Source organism: Molossus molossus, unplaced genomic scaffold, assembly GCF_014108415.1.
Source record: "Molossus molossus isolate mMolMol1 unplaced genomic scaffold, mMolMol1.p scaffold_m16_p_2, whole genome shotgun sequence".
NCBI lineage: Eukaryota > Metazoa > Chordata > Mammalia > Chiroptera > Molossidae > Molossus > Molossus molossus.
Window position 1 is genome coordinate 139736410 of NW_023425355.1, and position 21801 is coordinate 139758210.

At 38.6% G+C, this 21801-nt stretch overlaps 1 protein-coding gene across 4 annotated transcripts in view; it reads right to left on the reverse strand.

Moving 5' to 3' along the window:
• The window catches only part of GLRA2 (glycine receptor alpha 2), a 207436-nt gene that overhangs the window by 18733 nt on the left and 166902 nt on the right, over positions 1-21801 (reverse strand). For all 4 annotated transcript variants that reach the window (XM_036270879.1, XM_036270878.1, XM_036270877.1 and 1 more), the window contains one exon: positions 18794-18943. In XM_036270879.1, the coding sequence (XP_036126772.1) occupies positions 18794-18943 (150 nt within the window). The remainder of the gene's footprint in view (positions 1-18793; positions 18944-21801) is intronic.

Sequence of the window (21801 nt, forward strand, 5' to 3'; positions counted from 1 at the left end):
CCAGCAGCTTAGAATTAAAACTAAGAAAATAGGGGCCATTTCTTTCTAGTTACTTCTGAACAGAGCCAGGATCATTTATTTTCTAAATGATTACACTTGCTTATGATGATAGTACTTCAGTTAGCTGGGAAATAACTCCAGCTTCACTTAAATGTTTTGTTCCCAAATGAGCTTGTTACAAATAAGAATGACATTGATAGAAGACAATTTAATACTGTGATTAAGCAAACCCATATCTGTTTAATGCAACATCAGGGAAGCACCAGACTTTTCTCTTACTCAGTTTGATCTTTTTATGAGTCCAGTTATATTGAAATAACCACAGCTTGTGTCACCATGAAGATTTCTAAGCAATTAAGAGCTGGAGAGTTAAAGGAGAATGTTTAAGATATCTTCCATCATAGACTTTCTGAGACAGCAGTAGAGCTGAAGGCACAGACTTGATTTCAGGGACATAAAGAAATAGAATTGTATTACAAAACCTGTCAAGTTTTTGGAAAACCCAATAGCACAAAAATATTTTAGTAATACCAATTGGAAATTGCAATAGATAAACTTCAATTGCTTATCTGTAATTTGGAGAAAGTACTCTTCTGTCTTCAACGATGGCACTTGCTGCTCCTTCTAGATCCTTAGCCCTCTTTTTTCACACTTTGAATGTAAAAGGTACCCTAAGATCTGTTTGGTATTTTGTGAGGAGGCAGAGGATGGGGTTAAATGGGACTGTGATTGTCACTGGGCCCCTAGCCCAGGAGGCATTGCACCTTAGTTTGCTTTTGTTCTCTCTAAAGCAACCCCAAAGCAAGGATTGGCATACAAGTGGTTTATTTGTGAGGCAGTATAGGAAGTGAGGTGAGGGAGTGAGGAAGTGGGACAGAGAAAGGAGGAATGTCAATAAAGGGTGCACGGATGATCACCGGACTACCACTGATAGAAAATATTGCTGAAATCTCTGAGACTCAGACTTGACCTACCAAAGGGTTTGTGGGTGCTAGGAATCAGGCCCTCAACCCCCTCACTCTCATTGGTTGAGGGTCACTCATGGGACATTCACCTCCTGGCACTTCCAGCTTGCCTCAAGTATGCAAGGAGCACACTAGAGTAGCCTACAGACACTCTCAGATGGTCATAGAAAACTATTGCTATGTGTGGTAGTCAGAATAATGGCTACCAAAGATGTCCATGCCCTAATCCCTGGAACCTGTGAATATGTTATTTAACAAGGCAAAGGGAGTTTGCAGGTGTGATTAAGTTAAGGCACTAGAGATGGAGAGAGGGCCCTGGATTATCTAGGTGAGCCCATATTTAATCATATGGCTCTGTAAGTGGAGACCCTTTCTCAGCTGTGGTCAGAGGGAGACTCAACTAGGGAAGAAAGGTCAGAGAGAGGCAACATTGCCTGATTTGAAGAGGGAGAAAGGGAGCTGTAAGTAAAGGAATGTGGGTGGCCTGTAGGAATTGGAACAGGCAAGAAAACAGATTTGCCCCTAGAACTTTGTTACGGAAATGAGACAAAGTTGACCACTGCGTATTGGTTGTTTATTTCTTCACTGAAGGCTGAGACCTGTTAGCTCAAAAGCTTGCTGGCACCAAACTCAAAATTTACACATTGAATAATTTTTTTAAATGGCCCAAACAAGCAGATTTTTATCGATCTACAGTCTTCTTACTTTGCATACCTTATGAAACCATGCCCAGCATCTGCTAGCCAGTAATAAAATAGAGCCTTGTGGTTGTAACATCCCATGCCGCTGCTGCCCTTTGGAGCACTGTGACACAGACATCACTCGTGTGCTGCTGAACAATGTCACCTAGACAGGTAAGTCCCCTCTCTGATACTCTCTTCCCTTCTGGGTGGTAGCTTCTTGTTGTAAACCTCTGGACCTTCTCATGCTGTGAAGGACTTCCCCCTCATACAACCCTGCCCAAGCCCATTCCATACAGCTTGTGTGGTACTACTTCTGGTGAATATCTTCTTCCTTGATCAGTCCCCCAATCCCAAGAACTCCCAAAATCTCCAGAAGCAATGTAACCTTGCTTGACACCTTGATTTTGCCCAGTGAGGTCTGTAATGGATTTCTGACCTCCATAATTATAGATAATAATTTTGTCTTCTTTTAAGGCACTGAAGTTGTGGTGGTGTTATAGCAATGATAAGAAGCATTTGTTATTGCAAATTAATTCAAACCACAAAGGCATTTTTGTATTATCATTGTTTGACAAGATTTTCAAAGGTCATAGTATGTATCCCAGATTTGGAAACGTAATTCCAGCAAAATTAGAAAAAGATGAACAACCGTGTGTGTGTGTGTTTGTGTGTGTGTGTGTGTGTGTGTGTGTGTGGTGGGGTTTTCAGGTAAGTGTAGACTAATTATACAATTAAAAGTGAGTTTAAATAGAAATGCTAAAGCAACATCTTTCTGATCTTGTGCCTCATTTCAATCTGACCCTATTTACACAGAGTAATATTCCTACAGTTCTATTCTGATTATAGCATCTTTAAAACCTTTTGGTGGCTCCCACTTCATAAGGAGGCCCCATTGCCACATATCCCCAGCACCTTGCTAAACCCAACTGTTTATGACCACCTCAAAGCACCATGTTGTTTCTTGCCTCTGAACCTTTGTATAACTGTTCCCTCAGCCTGAACATCTCCTCACCCCTTTTACATCTGTCAAATTCCTAGTCCTGTGTCAAGACCCAGAGGCATAGTCAATTCTCTGGTGCTACTAAGTGGAGGAGATGCTCCATCCTTGGTCATCACTGGAGCTTGCACTTAAGCCTCTCAGGTAGCACACTAGTTTCTGTATTGAAATCATTTGTCTGTGAGTCTGTCTATTCTAGCCAAATAAATACATAAATAAATAAAAACCAACCAACCAACCAAACAAACAAAAACCCACACAACACAAAAAGACTAGTTGGTACAGTTTTTCTTTTAATTTTAATGTTGAATTCCCTTCAAACATTCTTGTCTAGCAAAAATGGTCTATGTACAAAATGAGAACTTTGGCTAATTTTGGTTATAGATACATAGAGGATCGCTGATGTTAAAGGCCTGAGGTAACTTTTATTGGGAAAAAATAAGCAGGGGTGGGTAACTACTGTATTTTATTGGTCACATTTTCATTTATCTATAAAATGTTCTTTCATTCTCATTTTTCTCTTTACATTACATCTATTTCTCTAATGCCACCTTGGAACTATCACAAGAGTCATACTTTTATCCATTCATCCATTCTATGTGGCAATACCCTCACCCTTCATGGGCATGTGACCTGTGCAGAAATACAAAAGTTCATGTTCAGAAGGATCCCTTTCTTGGTACTTTTCTCTGCTGTTGTTATCTTGATTTTTTTTATTTTTTTTGCAAATGTAGCCCCACATTTTCATTTCACTTGTTCCTGTTGGACCAGTTTTGAAACCTACCATTTTGTTCTTGTTTTGAGCTGCTGAGCCACCCTGGAAAACCTCACTCAATCTGGTACATTGATGCCACTAATGGATTAAACAAACCTCCACTTCAGCTGGACCCTAAGGCTGTTAGAAAACTTATGTGGGTCCCTGGTGATGCACTTCCCAATTCACTAATATTTCAAACCTTTCCCATTGTTTTCATACTTCCTGCTCTGTCACTTCCTTATTTGCTCTCTGAAAAATGAACCTGTTTTCTCACAGAAAACTATTAGATGCCATAAAGTACGAATTCCTTCAACATCCTGCTTGCCCACCCCAAATGTACTCTCTCCATACTTCTTTCTTCCTCCTCATCAACATTTAAATGCTCCTCAAGTCTCTCATTAAAAACAAATGTAAACCAGACTCATGGTCTATGTAACTCTTCAGTCACTTCTCTCTCTTTTCCTTGGAAAATTGGCTACACTCAGTGTCCTTACTTCCCTTTCACCACTATCTAAAATCTTGTGTTTGCCTCCTTCTCTTCACTAACCTTGTTGCTGTTGAGGTTACCAACATCCTCTGAGTTTCTAAAAGCCATGGCAACATTTTAACTTTGACCTTATTAGAATTCTGCATCTTTAGACACTGAACTTTATTCCTGACTATCTTTCTTCTGGTTTATGAGTGATCACACACTCCTGATTTTCTTCTGATGTCCTTGAGTTTTCTGTCTCTCTCTCTTCACAGGCTCCTGTCCTCTGCCTGTCTAATGTACTGGTGCTCACAGAGCGTTGTCCTCAGCCCCCTTCCCTTCCTCACCCCATCTCTTCCTTCTCTTCTCCTTGTATTTCTCCTGGGTGATCTCCTCCACATATATAGATTTAACGTCTATCTGTATCCTGATGAATCCTCAATATGTCCAGCCACTCTTCCCTCCTGATCTCTAGACAACCTCATGGACATCTTCACCTCCATGTCTCTCATTTCAGTTTAATCCCGCACTGAACTTAATATCTGCACCTCTCCCAGCCAATCTTCATCCTATAATACAACATTCCCCTTCTTGATAAAGCTACACTCCTGGAAGCTATCTTAAGTTTCTTCCTCTTTGCACACCCCGTATTCAGCTACTGCATACCCTATTGATTTTGCTTTCTTAGTTTTATAGAAATCATTTAATTTTTTGATACCACTCAGGCCCTCATCATCTCTGGCTTTTAGTACAATAAGAACCTTCTCCTGTTCTTCCTGGCTATGGTCATGCTCTGTTGTCATTCTTTGCAGTGCCTAACTGGATGGATTTTTTGGTCTATAATGCAAATTTGACCATGCTACCTCCTCCCTATTTAAAAACCCTTGATTGTTTTCCCATTTCCTTGAGAAGGAAGTCTAGCCTTCTTATCATGGTGTGGACCCTCTCCTTGCCTAGCTTGCCAGTCTCCTGTCTTGCTACTCAACTCTGAGGGAGCCCAGGTATTGGCCTGGTGCTTGTATTAGTTGGCTTTTTCTAGAAGGCTACAACACAAGAATTTGAGTGTAAATAGTTTATTTGGGAGGTGATTTCGGGAGGCACTAGTAGAGGAATAGGAAAGTGAGGCAAAGCAAGAATATCAATTCAAAGTGCATTAGTAAGCAGGTTACAGTGTAGGTGACTGGGAGTCATTATAGAACATTCCTCAGAAGGACAGGGAAGCTGGAATATTTACCCCCAGCCCTTAGTTATTAGTGGCACTTGGCTGTTCTTGGAGCAATCCTCAGTATTTCCAGCTTGCCCTGCAAAACTTGAGCATGCTTCTGAGGCCTGAGTTAGACACCCTTTTCTCCCCACACCAAGAGTGGAAGCTATCTTGTAGTAGGAAGCCATTGTTGTATGTGGAAACAATGAGTGCCATGGGGATATAGGTGGGACATTGACAGTGTTTACCACAGAGTCTCTCTGGTGTGTTCCAATAACACTCCCATGGGCTCTATCACAATGCATGTCATATGTACATAGAAAATGTTTCTGCTTATTATTCTATCTCTCCCTGGACTGGGAGCATCCCTAGAGCCAAATCTACTGTGGATGGTATGTAGTAGGTGTGCAATATATTTACACTGAGTATATGAGTGAGTGAGTGAATAAAATAAGATAGTATGAAGTGATGAGATTGATGGTAAGGGAAAGAGAAAATTATGGATGAAAATTAGAGACAGAAAAGTATGATCTAGTAGGAAGGAAGGTAGTAAAGAAAATAGAGATAACAGAAAATAGCCTGAGATGAAAGAAAAAATTGGAGAGAAACACTAAAAAGACAGGGATTTCATTTGCAAGGCTGCTACTGCAAATCACTTTGCCTCTTGCAAAAGAGAATTCTGTATTGCAAGCCCTAAAATAACAGTCTGTCATAATACCTAGCAAAATGGAACAAGCTTGGAAGAAAAACACCTTAAAACTATTTCAGACCTCAATGTCCTTGACAAGCAAAAGCCCTCAACCCTGGTGGTATAGGGACATTACAAAGTACTATGACATTTATTTATTCTTGCTGGTTTTCACAATGAAGTCCAAATTCCAAATCCACACAGGTCTGTTAAAGACTCATCTAAACCCCTCAACCTTTAAGACAAAACACAAACATGCCTTTGCCTCCCCAGGGGAGAAGTTACAACCTGTTCAACATCCTGCTTGCGAAGGAAGCAGTTGTTACCTTAATTAATGATCTATGAAATCCTCTTTAAGCACCTTGTGCAAACATGTGACAGAATATGAAAAAATGCTAAATGACAAAAGAGAACACATGCTGTTTTACTGTATTCTTCTTGAAAGAGGAAAAAAAGCTCTGATTATGTAGTTTTCTTTGCAAAGACAAGAGAAAAGATCTGTAGGGATTCCCAGTCTATAACAAAATGTATTTATAGAGTACCTTTTCTGCTTGTTAATCTTTCAATGGCTAGTTTCCCATCGTGAAATCACTGTGGTTAATGTCCTCAACATGATTATGGACACATTAGTAGCAAAGGTATGAAGTAAATCATAGCACTGCTTTTACTGAAAGCCATTCTAGGATTCCTCTGGACCATTGCTAATCAAAGTGTGGTTCTCTGGACTAGTAGCATCAGCATCGCCTGACACCTGCTTGTTGGAAAAGTCAAGTCTCAGGCTCTGACCTACTGAGTCAGACTTTTTGGGCTGAGGCCTATGAATCTATGTTTTACATAGGCCTCCAAGTGACTCTCATGTGTACCAGTGTGGGAAGTTCTGGCCTAGAGTATAAAGATCAAGATGTAATCCATACAGCATTGCGAACCTATAGACTGTTGCAGTCTGCAATTGGACAAGTGGTTTTGTTATTGATATTCTCAGTTCTATGCTTATTGCTAGTCTAACTAATGAGGATTCTTATATGCATTCTCCCAGCATTAGTGACAAAACCAATATAAAATTCCTACTGGGTTCTTTCTAGAATGAATGAAATTGTTGTTCTCTCTGTTTAACACTATCCTACTGTCTTCTATTATTCTTTAACACTAAACATTGTGTGTGTGTGTGTGTGTGTGTGTGTGTGTGTGTGTATGTGTGATCAATCACATATGTTTAGGTGTTAATCCTAAAAATAAGCTTTCATTATGACTCTTCACACCACAGTATATTCCATAAATTAGGTGTGATAAAGAACTTATTATTTTCCTATGCACATACAAACATCTTCATCTCCCAAAATCTGGCTATTAATTCAAAGTCTGAACCTAATATTTCCCAGATTTGGGCTCTGCCTTACTTTATGCATGAAGCTATACATAGCACCAGAGATCATAGGTAGGGCATGTGGTGTGTGTAGCCACATGATTTATGTCTTTACTTACTGAATGAAGCCAATCAGATTTAATTTTCGTTTGTACTCAATTGAGTGTGAATTTGAATAAATATATCACATTTTCTTTTTTTAAATTATTTTATTAATTTGTTTTTGTTACAGATGTTTCTCCTTTTTCCCCCATTGACACCCTCCTCCCCATCTCCCCTGCCCCATCCCTAGCTTTGTTGTCCATGTCCATTGGTTATGCATACATACATATAAGTTCTGTGGTTCATCTTGTCCCCTTCCCCAATACCCCCTCTCCTGAGGTTTGTCAGTCTGTACGCTACATCTATGTCTCTGGGTCAGTTTTGTTTTTGAGTTTGTTTAGTTCATTATACTCCACAAATAAGTGAGATCATGTGATATTTGTCTTTCTATACTTGGCTTGTTTTGCTTAGCATAACACTCTCCAGGTCCCTCCATGCCATCACAAAGGATAAAAGATCTTTCTTTCTTACTGCTGCATGGTATTCTATCATGTACATGTACCATAGCTTTTTTATCCACGCATCTACTGATGGACACTTGGGTTGTTTCTAGATCTTAGCTATTGTAAATAGTGCTGCTATGAACATAGGGGTACAAATATTCTTTCTGATTGGTGTTTTACGCTTCTTAGGGTATATTCCTAGAAGCGGGATCACAAGATCAAATGGCAATTCAATTTTTAATTTTTTGAGGTAACACCATATTGTTTTCCATAGCGGCTGCACCAGTCTGCATTCCCACCAGCAGTGTATTAGAGTCCCCTTTTCTCCACACCCTTGCCAACACTTGTTGTTGGATGATTTGTTGATGGCGGCCATTTTGACAGGTGTGAGGTGATACCTCATTGTTGTTTTAATTTGCATCTCTCTGACGATTAGTGACATTGAGCATTTTTTCATGTCTCTTGACCCTTTGTATGTCCTGTTTGGAGAAGTCTATTTAGGTCCTCTGCCCATTTTTTAAATTGGGTTCCTTGTCTTCCTTTTGCTGAGTTGTATGAGTACTCTTTACTTAAAATTTAAAAATAATAAATAGCCACCACATATTTCTTTAATTCTTGGAATAACATCTAGTTAATTTCATCATTTAAATATCTAACAATTGAGCCATTCAGAATTGCCTGAGAAATCCCCTCCCTCCATGCCCTGCCTCATATCCTCCAACCCCCTCACTCTTTTTATTATTATTATTATTATTGTTATTATTATTAATAAATCAAGTTTTCAAAGATAGGCTGCTGGATAGAATTTGCCTTTTTCTAATGTAAGGGAAAGACAACTGGTCATCACCCAATGGGCCCTACCTATACATGAATCATGCAGGAATTGACTCTGAGGTTAGCAGAACTGAAAGTACTCTCCTGGATTAGTGGGCAGATGTTTGCAAGGGAGACACAGTTTTCATACAAGAAACAAAATAAGTAAGACAATTTCATATTGAGAAGTGTAGCCTAACAATGTTATAAACCAGAGTTTTCTCCAAGGTAGCACTATCAACATTTAGGACTGGATAATTCCTTGAGGTTGGGGCTGTCCTGTGCACTGCAGCATTCCTGGCCTCTATCCACTGGATGCCAGTAGCATCCCCCCGCCAGTGTGACAACCAAACACATATTGTTCCATGTCCCTTGTTGGACAGGATTGTCCAAGCTGAGAACCACTGCTCTAAGCCTTTGGAAATAAAGAGAAAAAAGTGAGAGACCTTAAACAAGATTTTCAAAGCTTGACCATCCTTTGATTATAGTTCATTGGGTTCCTCATTTGCTTAGATTTGTTTGGTTGATTAGGTTTAGTGTTAGTGACATCTGCATTTCAACAGCCTTCTTTCAAAGTCAGTTTACATTCTAATTGAGTTGGAAGGGTCTTAATGGGTTTTCTACTTTTGGGAAAAGTACTCTTGTACTTAAGATGTAGATCAGCAAAGCCAGAACCAGTGGGAGGTAAAATGAGATTTCAGCTTGTCCCTAATTCTTCCCACTTCTTATTTAGACACTGTAGAGAAAAAGGACGAACTCATTATTTTAACCCTATGATTATAAAAATAGCTGTACATGGGTCACAACTTGCTGTGTAATCTAATTTCTCTTTGTGGAAGGAAGAGGAGTAAAACAGGGAAGGGGGCATGTAGGCAGCCTATTGCATCTATTCTAAAATACTCAATTTCAATTTGTAGATCATGTTCCCCAATAAATTGAACAAAAGTTTTGTGACCCAGAATCTGCTATATACCTTTGTGGTGGGAAAAGTACATAATGAGCAATCACTAAACATAGAACTTTCCACATGCCAGAGCCTATTTTATGAGCTTTATCTATGGGGTTCATTTTATGCTCACAATCCTATGAGGTGAATACTGTTAACTCCATTTTACAGATGAGAAAATAGAGTTACAGAGAGGTATTTTTTAAGTAACCTGTCAAGGTCACAGAACTGGTAAATTATAGTCTCCATTTGAATTTTTGTAGCTTAGCCCCTCATGTTAGGAGGCAATAATCACAATTCCAAAATTTCAAGCCATCTTGCAGAATACCAACTTCAAACAAGGTTAATCTGAGATCATGATAAAGTGAAACACAAGACAACTTCATAATTTTGTCTAAGCACAGGCAAAATACTAAATATCCTTCTTTTGGTTAAAATGAGTACTGCTTAAATCTATAGATTCAATGCAATCCCCCTCAAAATACCAGTGACATATTTCACAGAATTAGAACAAATACTTAAAAAGTTTATATGGAACCAAAAAAAGACACCAAATAGCCACAGAAATCTTGAAAAAGAAGGACAAAGTAGGTGGGATCAGAATACCAGATATCAGGTTATACTACAAAGCTACTGTAATCAAAACAACCTGGTACTGGTACAAGAACAGGCATATAGACCAGTGGAACAGAACAGAGAACCCAGAAATTGACCTAAGACATTATGTTCAATTAATATTTGACAAAGGAGGCAAGAGCATACAATGGAGTAAAGACAGCCTCTTTAATAAATGGTGTTTGGAAAATTGGACAGCTACACGCAAAAAAATGAAACTAGACCATCAACTTACACCATACACAAGAATAAACTCAAAATGGATAAAAGGCTTAAATGTGACCTGTGAATCCATAAAAATTCTAGAAGAAATTGTAGGCAACAAAATTTCGGATATCATACGCAGCAGAATTTTCACTGATACAATGCCTAAGGCAAGAGAAACAAAGGAAAAAATGAACACATGGGACTACATCAAACTAAAAAGCTTCTGCACAGCAAAAGAAACAACCATCAAAATAAAAAATCAACCCACTCTATGGGAGAGCATAATTGCCAATGATACATCAGATTACTCATACAACTCAACAAAAGGAAGACAAAGAACCCAATTAAACAATGGGCAGAGGAGCTGAATAGACACCTCTCCAAAAAGAACATACAAATGGCCAAGAGACATATGAAGAAATGCTCAACATCACTAATCATCAGAGAGATGCAAATTAAAACAACAATGAGGTATTACCTCACACCTGTCAGAATGGCCGCCATGAACAAATCATCAAACAACAAGTGTTGGCGAGGGTGTGGAGAAAAGGGGACTCTAGTACACTGCTGGTGGGAATGCAGACTGGTGCAGCCACTATAGAAAACAATATGGTGCTACCTCAAAAAATTAAAAATTGAACTTCCATTTGACCCAGTGATCCCACTTCTAGGAATATACCCTAAGAAGTCTGAAACACCAATCAAAAAGAATATATGTACCCCCATGTTTGTAGCAGCACTATTTACAATTGCTAAGATCTGGAAACAGCCCAAGTGTCCATCAGTAGATGAATGGATGAAAAAGCTGTGGTACATATACACAATGAAGTACTATGCAGTTGTAAGAAAGAAAGATCTCTTATCCTTTGAGATGAAATGGAGGGACCTGGAAAATATTATCCTAAGTGAAACAAGCCAAACAGAGAATGACAAGTATCATATGATCTCACTTATTTGTGGAATATAATGAACATAACAGTCTGAGGAATGGGGTAGTCCCAGAGGCGTGGAAGTGGGCTACAGACTGACAATCCCCAGAAGAGGGGGTGGTGTGGGGAGGGAAGAGATAAACCACAGAACTTATATGCATGTATGCATGAACAATGGACATGGACAACAAAGCTGGGAGTGGGCTGCGGGAGATGAGGAGGAGGGTGTCAATGGTGTAAAAAAGGAGAAACTTCTGTAACAAAAATAAAATTTAAAAAATATTCTTGAAAAGAAAAGAAAGAGTGCTGCTTATTTACCAATTATAGTTTTCTCCTCAGTCTATCTAGTCTGCCCTCTTATAGATAAGATTTATTGAGATACCCAGCCTTAGAATCTCCCCTCCTTTCTGACAGTATCCAATCTAGAGCAATCCTCTGTTTCCTTAGACTTTCCTCTCAAATCTCCCAATTTACAGAGCCACCCTCTTCTTGGCTCTTCATGGTGTGCATTCTCTCATACTGCAGAGAGTAGTAAACCCAACTAGTTTAACTACATGCAGGCTTGTTTCTTGTGGCCCTTGATTGAAGGGTGTTGACACCTATTTGTCAATGCTACAAAGCTAGGAATTTTCTAATTCAGTATAAAAAAGATTAATACAATCTAGAAAACGGGCCAACTGCAATGAGGGGAAAATTCATAGAAATACATATAGACCTTTATTTAGGTTAGAAAAACCCAAGCATGTAATCAAGAGAAGATAACTTAATAGCTATTTGTATTAATAATAGGACAAAAAGACTTGGGAAATTAACAAGCATTAGAAAGTCAAAATGAGCCAATAGTGGAATATGAGTACTTAAAAGCAATACTGTAATTAATGCTTTATTATAAACTGCACATAAAGATGGGATATTATTGCTCTTCTGTGTTACATATTGATCATGTAACCGTCTTTCAGATTCTTGACTCATACTTCAAGATGCTCACTAGCAATCTAGAGAAAGGGTGACCAGTGTGCTAAGGGGCTGTAAGCCATATCATAGGAAGGACTAGATCAATTTATCTCAGAAGATTTGAGAAGACCTGCTAGCTTACCATCCTGAAATGTTTGAGGGGATGTCTTCAGAAAGAGAGGAGGAGATTTTTACCCCTAAGGAGAAATGCCAGTCTAACTGGGGACATTTCAGGACCCCATGTTTTTAAATAAGCCATTCCCAGGTGGCTATTTGCTTTAAGTCCTTGTCCTTGGAATGGGAAGATCTAAGACCCTTGGAACATTGGGAAGGAAATAGATAGAGCAGGACCTCTGGACCTAACAAATGGAGAGACAAGGACTACGACAGTCCCTTCCTGGGATGTTGCATTGGGGTTTGAGGCTGACACCTGGATAAAAATAAGGTAGTTCATTGTCCTTATAAGTTTATTTCCCTTCAATAGGTCAGTGGGAAGATGATCAGCTGAAAGCAGGATTCTGGTATTAATAGATAAAGTGTCCTAGATATTATCTCCCAATACATTTCAATTTTATATTCATGTACAACAAATGGGTAGAAGTGACACATGTTATAAAAAAGAACAAATTAGGTACTATGGGTGCTTGAAAGTGTGGGGTTATTTCAACTCTGTGTAGGATCAGGAAGTTATCTTTTGAGTAATTAACAATTTAGGTAAGATTTAAAGGATAGAAAAGGATGGGGGAAGGGACAGAAAATCATGAAAAAAAAATGAGTACTGAATTCTTACTTTCCCAAGTTACCATCACCTGAGACATTTTGATTAGGGCCTCCCTTTCTTGCCCGATCGCCTAATCAGGTTAAGAGGCTCTGTATTTTCTTCTTAGGGTGGTTGAAGTATAAACAGTGTGTTAACATCTTTTCTTTGCAAAGGTGACTTATCATTAGATGGCCTAAAAGTCATAACCATGTTCTCAAGAATCCACAGTGCCTGTTCAGTTACTGAAAATAAAGAAGGGCTATGTGGGTCACTGGAAACACCTGAAATCAGGCACAATGCTGGAAGTCACATAGGGTGTGACCATATATATAAAAGAAAAGGGAGAAGAAATGCATGTGAGATTAAAGTTTTTGTGGGGAAGTTGTTATAATATCACACGGTGTGTAAACTTCTTATTGGAACTAAGGAGTAGCATAAAGATAGAATTCTACCACATAAACCTGGGGCATCAGCTTCTAATAAACTGGGGTTGGCCCAACCATAAGGATTTGTAGATTGTACCAGTGACAGACTGGGCTTGCCTGTTTCTAAGAAATTCTGCTTTGATAAAATTGACAATAACTGCTTTTCAAGATGTAGAAAAGATAATCAAAGCAAATACACCAAGTCACAAATTGCCTGGCCCCACCTTGAAAGTGACCCCATTTTATAACCTGATTGTTTAATAAACAGCAGACTCTTTTCCCATGCATGGAAGTGTAATCTCAGGTGTTTTCTTCCTTGACTAAATCCTAATGCCAATTTCACTCATGGAAATAATATACTCTTGATTTTACTAACACCTTCTAAAGAATCAACCTGAATTGTATTGTGGAGGTCAGGTTCCCAGTAGAAAAATAAAGAGATGACTTTTTTTAATTGGGAATATTAAACATTTTTAAATGGTGGTGGTGGTGGTGTTTTTCTTATTTTCTTCTTTAATTTTAGTTCACAACCTGTTAGGGTGTGTGAAAATATAGTGATTCATGACAGTTGGGCTGGAACTAGGACAAGGTGCAAAATCTAAGGAGATGCCCAAACCCCAGTACTCCAAATAAGTATTTGAATGCAATATTTAATAAATCCATTATAACTGCAAAAATCTATGATGAAGAAGATATCAATTTTAAATAAAAACAGAATCTGACCCTGCACTTGTATGACTTATCTCACTTGCATTACCCTAATCTCATCCCTCATGACCAGCATTTAAAAAAAAAAAAAAAAAAAAACAGAATAGAAAATAAAGTGCATTAGAGGTGGTGTGTGTGTGTGTGTGTGTGTGTGAGAGAGAGAGAGAGAGAGAGAGAGAGAGAGATATGAGAGAATGAATCATAATGTAAGATGTAAAATGTGAACTCTGATCAGCAGCAGTTACAGTCAGGGACACTAGAGCCAGACTGCCTGCATGTGTGGTTTTGGGCATTTTACTTAACCTCACGTTGCTTTAGTTTCCTTATCTGTACGATGGAGATAAAAAACACTGGCTTCATTCTCAGCAGGATGACTGACCACTTAATTTATCCAAAGGGGGACAATTTTGGTAGTGGAAAGTGGCACTAACAGACAGTACAGCTTTATAACGTCAATTATTGCAAAAAGAAAAAAAGCATCATTAAACAATAAAGTAATTACAGATTTATATCATGCAAAAATGACAAAACCTCTCAACCACGAAAATTTAGATGTTCTACAGCGAGACTGTTCAGCCTCTATTTTGTTTCATGTTCATGGCACTCTCCATGTTTTTCACTGACTCCACCAAGTTGTGGCCCAGTGGCTTCATAGATTTTGCATGCCATATCATGTAACAAAGCTGGTACCCCAGGTAATAAGCAGGACAGGAGAGTCCCACCATTGACAGAGACCAAGAAAAAGAATCATTTATCCCCAGCCTCTTGTGTCTACATGCACTGCATTTTATCCACAAGCCTCTTTGAGCTATCCTGGAAAGAGTGTCGGTTATGGCATTGCTTCTGGAAAGAGCCAAGATAAGAGGCCAGGGATAATGATGGTTATTTTGTAGATTTTATCACATGTTAAAGTGAAAACTTGTGTACTGCACATGTATACCCCCACCCCAGAAGATCATAGGATGACAGAAACGATATGTACAAAGTAGAGGTCAACCAAACCCATCTCAGTTTATTTTCATGCAAGTGTTAAGTGTTTTATTTAAAATGAATAATCCAGGACAAATACTACATCACACAAGGCATCAGGAAAATAGGCAAAATCAGGACTTTCCACAGTAAGCTAGGCTGTATGATCACACTACTCACACAGTGGTGGGGATTAAATCAATTACTGTGGTGAGAGGTGCCTAGAACAGTGCCTAGTACATGGTAAGCACTCAAGCAGTATTGGCTTTTGTTACATTTTTTTTTTGTCATGGTTCAGACTCAGAAAATTGGAAAAGCACTACCTTAGAGAAAAAGATGCCATTTCCTAAGGGAAAAATAATTGGAAATGTCTCCTGCTCTTTTTTTTTTTTTTTCCAAAATGTAATTGTTAATGACAATAATTGCCTTGACTACAAAGGTCAAGCATGATTTGTTTTGCTTTCCATCTCTCCTTCAAGTCTTAACTTTGTTAATTAAACTTCATATTTTGAATAGCCATTTTGAGATGCAGTCAAATTCAAGAACGTCTCTATATAAAACATGTAACCTTGGCCCTGGTCAGTTTGGCTCAGTAGCTAGAGCATTGGTCCATGGACCAAAGCATCATGAGTTCAATTCCCAGTCAAGGGCACATACCTGGGTTGCAGGTTCAACCCCCCAGCCACTGTCAGTGTCATGTGGGAAGTAACCAATTGATGTGTCTCTATCACACCAATGTCTGTCTGTCTGTCTGTCTCCCTCCCTCCCTCCCTCCCTCCCTCTCCTCCCATTCGTCCCTTCCACTCTATCTAAAAAATAATAATAATGGAAACATATCCTCAGGTGAGGATTAACAACAACAAATGCAAGCTTGAATTTCTCAAATATTTTTTTAAGGAAAACAAAGCAGTGACTACAACCATATGTGTATATGGCTAAGGTTGAATAGAAGTAAAATTGACAGCAAGGCAGTCCAGAAATTGGGACAACAAGGATGGGGACAGTTATTTATATGGGTATTGAGGACCCTTCAGGAAGGGTAACTGTTAATGGGTATTGGGTTGATAGTGAAAAAGATGCTGAAGTCATTCACTAGTAAGGAATATGGCTGCAGGCTGGTAGATAACAGCAGTGACAGGGGAAGTCACTGATGAATTTGAATAGCCTGAACTTCAGAGGCTCCAATGGAGCTGGGTTTGAGGAACTGAGGAAAGCTAGATGCTAGTTTAGGCATCACAGTGAGGAGCAAGGAGGATACTTGAGAGGGATGATTGTGGCAGGCATTAAAGGGAGACTCCTTAGAGTTGCTCTCTACTGGCATGTCTCAAAAGCATCTAAATTTAACAGCATCAAAATATGACTTCTGAGTTCTACCCCACATTTGCTTCTGTCACAAAAGTCCCCACTTTAAATAGTAACACTACCCACCTAGTTTCTTAAGCCAAAAATATGAGCCATATTCTCTTTTCCCTACCTTCCCACATCAAATGCATGAGCATTGCTTTTGCCTCCAAAGAATAAACCATTAGAATGTAAGTTTCATCAAGGGATTGCACTTTGTCTACCCTGTTCAACAATGTATTTGAAGGCTGTGGACAGTGCCTGGCACACAGTAGGAAACAAATATTTGTAGAATGAATGAAGGAATCTTGAATCTGACCACTTGGCTCTATTCTCATGACCAATACTTCAGTCGAAGCCACCCACATCTCTCACCTATATTTCTACAGTAGCCTCCTAACTGATCTGCCGCTGCTACTCTTGAACCACAGACTATCTATGCAATAGCTTGACACTGGCTATGTTCAAATTAACCAGTGGATTTTTATCAGTATAAAATTTGTTCCTTTATACTGATCTGCAAAGTCCTATATGGACCTGAAATTAGCTATTTCTCCAACCTCATCTTCTATGGCTTTGTCTTTCTCATTTGACACTGCCCAGCTTTCCCCCAAACTTACTTTATTGTAATAAGACTCATGGGGACTCTTGTGAAAAACATTACAGTTATTCAGTGACCTCCCTGTAGACTCTGATTCATAAGGTTTAGGGTGGAACACAAGAATATGTACTTTTGAAAGCACTCCAGGTGATTCTTATGATAAGAGTAGATATAGATACAGTCCAAGATTCCTTCCTAGAGCATTTCAATTATTTAGACTTGAGAAGCTAAATTAAACTCATTTTCTTTCTCTGGTTTAGGAGAGCATGCAGTCAGTATGCCAGGGAATTCTGGGAATACAGTTTATGTGCTGAAATACCCTCACATTCTAATAAAATTTTCTGGGTAGCACAAGTGATGTCAGACTTGTGTCACTTTGTGCTAGACTTCTGTGGATGAGGTTGAAGAAATGGTTATCACCAAAGGAGGCAGGAAGGAGAAAATTGAGAAAGGCTTGATATTTAGCAACATTCAGCAATGAGAGATATAGTGTGTTTGTGTGTGTGTGTGTGTGTGTGTGTGTGTGTGTGTGTGCATGTGCGTGTTTGTGTATTTCCTTAGGCTGTGGCAGTACAAAATATTCCTGAGAGGTAGGGAAGAGAAAGAGGCAGGGCAGCCAGCAGGATACCAGTCCAGAGTATGTAGAGGAAACATTTTGTAGACGTAGGCGGGACTCGGTGAGCTCATACACATGTAAGCTCCACAGCATAAGCAACATCTACACTACAAAAGATGCTCAATATTATATCTAGATCTGGAAGCATTAAGCTTGACAATGAAACGTTCGTGGTTTTTCTCTGATAGGGTAGCATATAACTATGGCTTTAGCAGCAGGTTTAATGTATCGATTTGGGGAGGGGTTCAAAAATCTCTCTTTTCTCCTGTATATAAAATTTTAACTTTAGTTCTGTAGTGATACTATCACTGGCACTGGCATTCTCCATATCAAAGGGCATGTTTCTGTACCAGAATTTGAAACTGAAAAAGTGTAAGCCTTCTGGTGTCCTATTTAAAATTGGCTTAAAAAGCAGAGCAGTGCTTCTCAAAGGTGTTCACACACTGCAGTTACCTGGACATGGGAAGGGGGTTCAGAAATACTGACTGCTGTGTTCCATCTCAAGACTGGTATTTAATTGATATGGGGCATGGGGTTTGGGACTTTCAAAAGTTCCCCAGGCTAATCAAATGTGCAGGCAAGTTGTTTGGGAACCACTGAACTGGAGATTTCAAGCCATGTATTTCAAATCTCAATCCTCTGGATAAAGTTCAGGTTTTTGCATTAAAGTTTAACTTTAGACAATGAAATCCATCTGATTGGATTTCTCAAGTTGCGATCAGCATGGGTGGGAACCTTATTTACATAAAGCCAGAGCAATGGATCAAAAAGTTAAAGAAATTATGTGCACAAAGTTACACATACACACACATACAAATGATCAATGTTCAAAACAACAGGATTTTAAAGTAATTTTGTCAGATTGAGTATATATCTCTGATTAGAGTTGTCAGATAAAACACAAGGCTCCCAGTTAAATTTGAATTTCAGATAAACAATGAATAATTTATTGATATAAGTATACCCCATGCAATATTTAGGATATACATATATTAAATAGTATTTATTGTTTATCTAAAATTAAAGTTTAACTGTGTGCCTGTATTTTAATTTGCTAAGTGTGACAACCTGGCCCTCACTGTAACGGACTAACCTGAGTAGTAATTCAGTTAGAACAGAGCAGGACAAAAATTAACCTTAGCTTCTTGCTCATTATGTGTTCTTCTCTTTTATTAATCACATTGTCCGGTTCACCACCTGAAGCACTCCCTGACTATCTGCATGAGGCTCAACTGTACCTTATTCTGCCTCTTCTGTCTTCTTCGGAGCCGCAGGAACTCCTTGTGTTGCCTGGAGACAAAGTTCACTGCTGCGTATTCCAGTAAGGCAGCAAACACGAACAGAAGGCACACTGCCATCCAGATGTCAATCGCTTTGACATAGGAGACCTAAGAAAGACAGACAGAGAGAGGCCATGAAAACTTGTGGGGAACCCTGTTTCTAATGTTGTGAGCAGCAGAATAACCTCATATGTGGATGCTGGGCAGAGTGGTATAAGTTACATGCCCCACCCACAATTTCCTAAGCTCTTGTTTCATCTCTCTCAGTGTAGCCCACTTGCTCAAGTAGCTCATCCATGAAAACAGCTCCAAAGAAGACTACAAGAATTTCCTAAATGAAGAAAAGAGAAATAAAAACAAAACTTTGAAGAAAAATAGAGTGGACACTATTCTTGAAACTGCTCATTTTCTTCTATTTTTTTCTTAACATTTAAAAACAAATATAATTAAGATCATTCTAAAACTTGGATGAGAAATATACTACATATGGTCTTGGGCCCTTCAAAAACCAATTTTTAATTTTTATCAATATGTTGACTCTAACTGGCAAGAAAACACGTTTCTTAAATAGTTTGAAACTATCACAATTCAAGAATATTGAACCAAAATAAAACTTCAGGGCTCCAGCCTTGGGAAAGAGACCTAGCTAAAAAGGATACTTTTATACCCCTTCCGTGGTTGTTTGGGTATTTAATACATCTTATAATTTAACAAAGAAGATTTTCAAGGCAAATACTTTTTACTTGCAATGTAAAGTGCCCCTCATCTCACTTCCAATTATTATTTTTTAAATATAAGGGGGAGATAACTCGATAAAGTTGTAATATATTGGACCCCAGACTACAGAATATGGTTATCAAATGTGTACTATCTAGTCCTAATTTTTTTTTGTTCAGGTAGAGCGGGAGGGAGAGAGAGGAAGAGAGAGAGAGAGAGAGAAACATCGATGTGAAAGGAACACATCGAGTGGCTGCCACCTGCACGACCAACCAGGGCCGGGGACAAACTGCAACCGAGGTACATGCCCTTAGCGGGAACCGAACCCGGGTCTCTCCGGACCGCAGGCCGACGCTCTAACCGCTGAGCCAAACCGGCCAGGGCTAGTCCTAATTTTTAAATAGGTTTTTCTATTTTTTGGTAACTAGCACTGAGTTCTTGCCAACCAGTATTTTAAACATTTTACGTGTATTAATTTTCTAACCATCACAACAATTGTATTGCCCTGATTTCTAATGAAGAAAATAGAGTACAGAGGTGTTAAATTATTATCCAAGGTCACAAAGTTAGTAAGTGGCAGAGCTAAGGTTGGAATTATACCCCAGTCTAACTAGTGAATTTCCTTTTGGACACACACAAACATATTAGTAGGATTATAGTTTGTATCTTGCATTTTTTTTTTAGCCTTTATATTGAGCATTTCCCCTGTTATTTAACTTTCTTCTAAATCATAATTGTCAATGCTTACATAATGGTCCATGCCATTATTAATCATTCTGTATTATAGGACATTTAGGTGATTATAGTTTTATTTTTTTTGCTATTATAAATTTTAGAGATGTAAAAATTCTTCTCCCCAAATATTTGAAAGTATATTTATTTGTTCGATAAATTTTTAGACTGGGATTATGGGAATAAATGCTCTGAAAATAGGCTCTTGACTTAGAAAGTTAGTGGCAGCACAGAGGATATAAAAGCAGAGACTCCACAGTGAGTTGGCCCAATAAGAAACACTGCTCTGTTCCTAGCGGTCTCTATAACTTTGCCAGGTTGTTTAACCTATCTCTGGCCCCCTTCCTCATCTGTATATGTAATAACAGTACCTGTCTTATAGAATTATATGTATAAAATCACTTAATATATGCAAAGTGCTTAGAATAGTGTCTGGCACAGAATAAGTGCTATATAAATATTTACAATTTGGCTACATAGGGGTGTGATTTTTTTAATGGAGAAATTTTGGAAGAGAGAAAAATCAACAAGAAAAAAAAAATCACTCACAATCCTAATATATTCCAATTATTTTGAAGGCTACCACCTTCCTTACACTATTTGTTTCAGTCCATCCGAACTACTTGTCAGTCTCAAATAAACTGTGACAGAGTGGTCCAGCACTTTGTCATCTTTGGCACTGTAAATTATCACTCTTCTTACCTGGGATGTTATTCTCATTCTTTCTGATTAACAGACTCTTCAGAATCTCTTAGGACAGCCAGCTCCCCTGACAATCCTCAATAACCTTCTTGCTTTCTCTGATCTGGGTTGGGGGCCACTTTTCTTCCCTCCCTCATCACTTTCTATTGAACCTGTCTGCTGTTCCTTCTTAGTCTACATGATTCTCTGACGCCACCACTACATCTGTAAGCTTTTTTTTTTTTTTAGATACCCTATGAAATACTACTCTTTGTATCACCAGCACAGGACCGTGGGAAATAGTGAGTAAGCATTACCTATATGGGATAGATGGAGGAATAAATAAATGATTGAATGTCATAAGGAAGGAAGGAATGAAGAAAATATCTGGCCACCTTTCCATTTTTGTGCTTTAATTTCAACAGTTCTACACTATATAACATTATCCACAATGTCATGTATTTGGTATTTTTAAGAGTGGACTATTAATTAGCGCATTTCAATTTTCTCAGCACACCTAGTATTCCTGGAATGTTTCTTCCTTAATAAGCAATACTTTGTCTTGTATTTGCTCTTCTGGAGCAATCCTATTCTCCTCTAATAATGGAACATTACCAATCACAACATTCCCAGTTATATATTATTCAGATGATCCATAAATGTTTTAAGACCCAATAATGAAAGGAATTTGTCAATGCCTAAGATATGTCCATACCTAGAGCTGAGTCCAATAGAGCTGATCGTCACTCCTCCCCTTCCTGGTGTTTATAACATTCAGTAATTTGTAAACCATTTTCCCATCTCTTTCTGGCCATCAGCAGGCCAAGCACGTAGTT